At 39.3% G+C, this 2875-nt stretch overlaps 1 protein-coding gene across 1 annotated transcript in view; it reads right to left on the bottom strand.

The window, feature by feature from the left end:
- Positions 1-2875, bottom strand: part of RAPGEF2 (Rap guanine nucleotide exchange factor 2) — a 97860-nt gene that overhangs the window by 39252 nt on the left and 55733 nt on the right. The window contains exons 4-5 of the mRNA XM_007446618.1: positions 1589-1725; positions 802-960 (exon numbers count right to left, since the gene is read on the bottom strand). Of these exons, the coding sequence (XP_007446680.1) occupies positions 802-960; positions 1589-1725 (296 nt within the window). The remainder of the gene's footprint in view (positions 1-801; positions 961-1588; positions 1726-2875) is intronic.

Raw genomic sequence — 2875 nt, forward strand, 5'->3', positions numbered from 1 at the left:
TCCGGACGCACAGGCTCAGCGGCCATGGCTCACGGGCCCAGCCGCTCCGCGGCATGTGGGATCCTCCCAAAACGGGGCATGAACCCGCGTCTCCTGCATCGGCAGGCGGACTCTCAAGCACTGCGCCACCAGGGAAGCCCTTTCAGGGACAATTTTTTAAGACATAAATTATAAATACTTAATAATGATAAAAGCATCTTAAATTTTTTTTTACACTAATATAGAGGTTACCTGCTAGATCGATCCAATTAAATTTCACACTTGGCCTCAACATTCTCCTAGTCTTTTATTAAATGCTTTTAAATAATGAATATTAACATAATATCAATACTGACATTGTTCTTTTTATTAGCAATCATTTCTTTACTATCAAGTGTTTCTACTGATTCATACCATGATTAATTTTCATGACTTCTAAAATCAATTCCATATCTTCCATGTATTTAAACAACTGTGTAACTGTATCACAGCATCTTTACTACCCTACATATACTTTCTTTTCATGATGGGCATTTTACTTCCATATTTTTTGTTGACTAGACTATAAATTATTATTGATGGAAATTTAAAAATACTGTATTTCTAGAACACCTGTTTTTTAATAGAACACATTTACAGAATGCTTAGCTCCGTGGAGTCCAAGTAACTTTCCTGGAGTGTGATAACACTAAAAGTCATAGTTCTACTTTAAAATCTTCTTTATAAATCTAAAAGATGACCTGTTTATACAGGCTGAAAAATCTTACCTCAACTGCATACGTAAGTTCTTTATATTAAGCATAGAATAATGACAGTTTATACCTGGCAGTCATCCACCTTTGTCCTCATCACTCCTTTCATGTATTCCTTGTCCATAGTAGGAGAGACACCGAAGCTATTTCCCATACATAGTATTTCTGCTTTTCCATCTGGGTAAGTCACTTCCACAGAGCCATTCAGAATCACTGACCAGGAGTCCAGCTAGTTCCAAAAAATGAAGACAAAGCAGAAAATAACATCACGGTCGTGAAGCTGTAAATGCTGGAACGGTCCCTAAAAATGATTTAGATCTTTTATTTTTTAAAGAGGGAACAAATAACCCAAGTACAGCTGACCGTTCGCCAAGTTCACAGAACGAGAACTAAAGCACAGCCATGGACCCGCGGGTTTCCAGGTGCCTGCACGGCACTCCGCTCTCCTAATGACTCTGGCTATTCCTCTCTTAAACGACACTAGGGAAAAAATGTCTTCTGTTCCCCCAAACACATGTAAACAAGATAAAATGATCACCACAGCCTTGATAAGAATAGCATTTTGTTCTGACAAGAGGCATAATATTATGAATGTTTAAGTTGCAAAATCTGAAAAGTTAAAATGTCAAAGATGTTTCTACCAGTATCATCTGGAATACCGCAAATAATAGAAAATAAAATAATGAACTTGGAAGACTCTGACACAACGAGTGCATCATAATTCCTGAATGATTCAAACTTATTGTTGCCCAGGGTTTGTAAGGAGGAAAGAAGAAGAATGGGGTTTTTGTTCGTTTGCTGCCATCGAGCGAGAGGCTCACACAGAGACGTTATAAGTGGCAGAAATATTTCCTAACCTCTTCACCGTTGTTTAACACGATGGTCCCGGCTCTTTCCACCACTGCAAACACCATCACAGCACAGAGCTCCCGCCTCACCGACATCGTCATGTTGGCAAAAGCCGGCAGCTGGTGCATGAATTCAAGGAGTTGCTCTGAAAAGCAGAAGGTGTGTGAAAATATGACAACTATTTCCCAAAACAAGCATTCAGAAAGAATACTCTCTGGCTCTTCCTTTTTAAATGCCCTACAATCCTGCCTGGTGAACAGTACAAAGACTTTAAATTATCTTCAGCACACGTTGAATTTCTTGCAGGTATACGAAGAATTCTGTCACTGTGGAAATGGTGACATTTCCTTGTTGATTCAGGAGCAACAGGACACAGTGCAATTCAAATTCCAGTGGGAATGAAGAAATTAACAAACTTCAAATGGGGAATTTCTATTGAAAATGAGCTGTGATCTTATTAAGGCTTATTAAGGGATGAAATGATAAGCTGAAATGAAACAGAGCTCTGACAATTCTCTAGAAAGAATTCGCCCCAATTCTCTGGGGCGAGTGGATGCCCAAAACACACAGCAGAAACAACCACCTTCACTCTAAAGATACTCCAGGATTTAGAAACCAGGGAATATTTTCTGTGGGTCAGACAAATCCATAAAAAGTAATCCATTAACAAGTTTACAACATTATACGATAAAGGCGAATGAAAATGGATATATTATCTCTGATCCCACAGACTGACGAAAACAAAGTTTGCTCACTCTTCCTATGGGCAATGCTGTGGACAAACAGCTTCTTCTTGGTAAGAACTCCTTACTAAGTTCTTTCCTCACTCCTCACCATGGCTGTATGAGATGCATGGTTTCTTTTTCATTTCACAGGGAGGAAACCATGTGGCTCAAAGGCATATAATTAGGAAGTGGCAGTGACACGATTCAGGACTGTGTGTCTCCATGCTCAGGCTGGACATCACAGGTGGTGATAAAGACCACAGGGCGTGTGCCAGCCTGTGAACACTTACTAGCTGAATTACTTTGGGGAAGTTGATTCATTTCCTTAAGGCGCGTTTCTCTCATTTGGAAAAGAATAAGATAATAGGCACCTTCACTGGACAGTTCTGAGGATCAAAAGGAATGAAGATGATAAAGTCCTTAGCAGAGAGTAGATACGCAATACATGAGAACTCTTGTTATTACCATTATTATTATATTCATGGTATGGTTCAAACTTCTGGCTAAGTAAAAATTCTACTACATTTTTCTTGTCCGCACATAATGATACTATCCCTGTGCTCATTCCTG

Source organism: Lipotes vexillifer, unplaced genomic scaffold (genome assembly GCF_000442215.2).
Source record: "Lipotes vexillifer unplaced genomic scaffold, Lipotes_vexillifer_v1.1 scaffold1862, whole genome shotgun sequence".
NCBI classification, from domain to species: domain Eukaryota; kingdom Metazoa; phylum Chordata; class Mammalia; order Artiodactyla; family Lipotidae; genus Lipotes; species Lipotes vexillifer.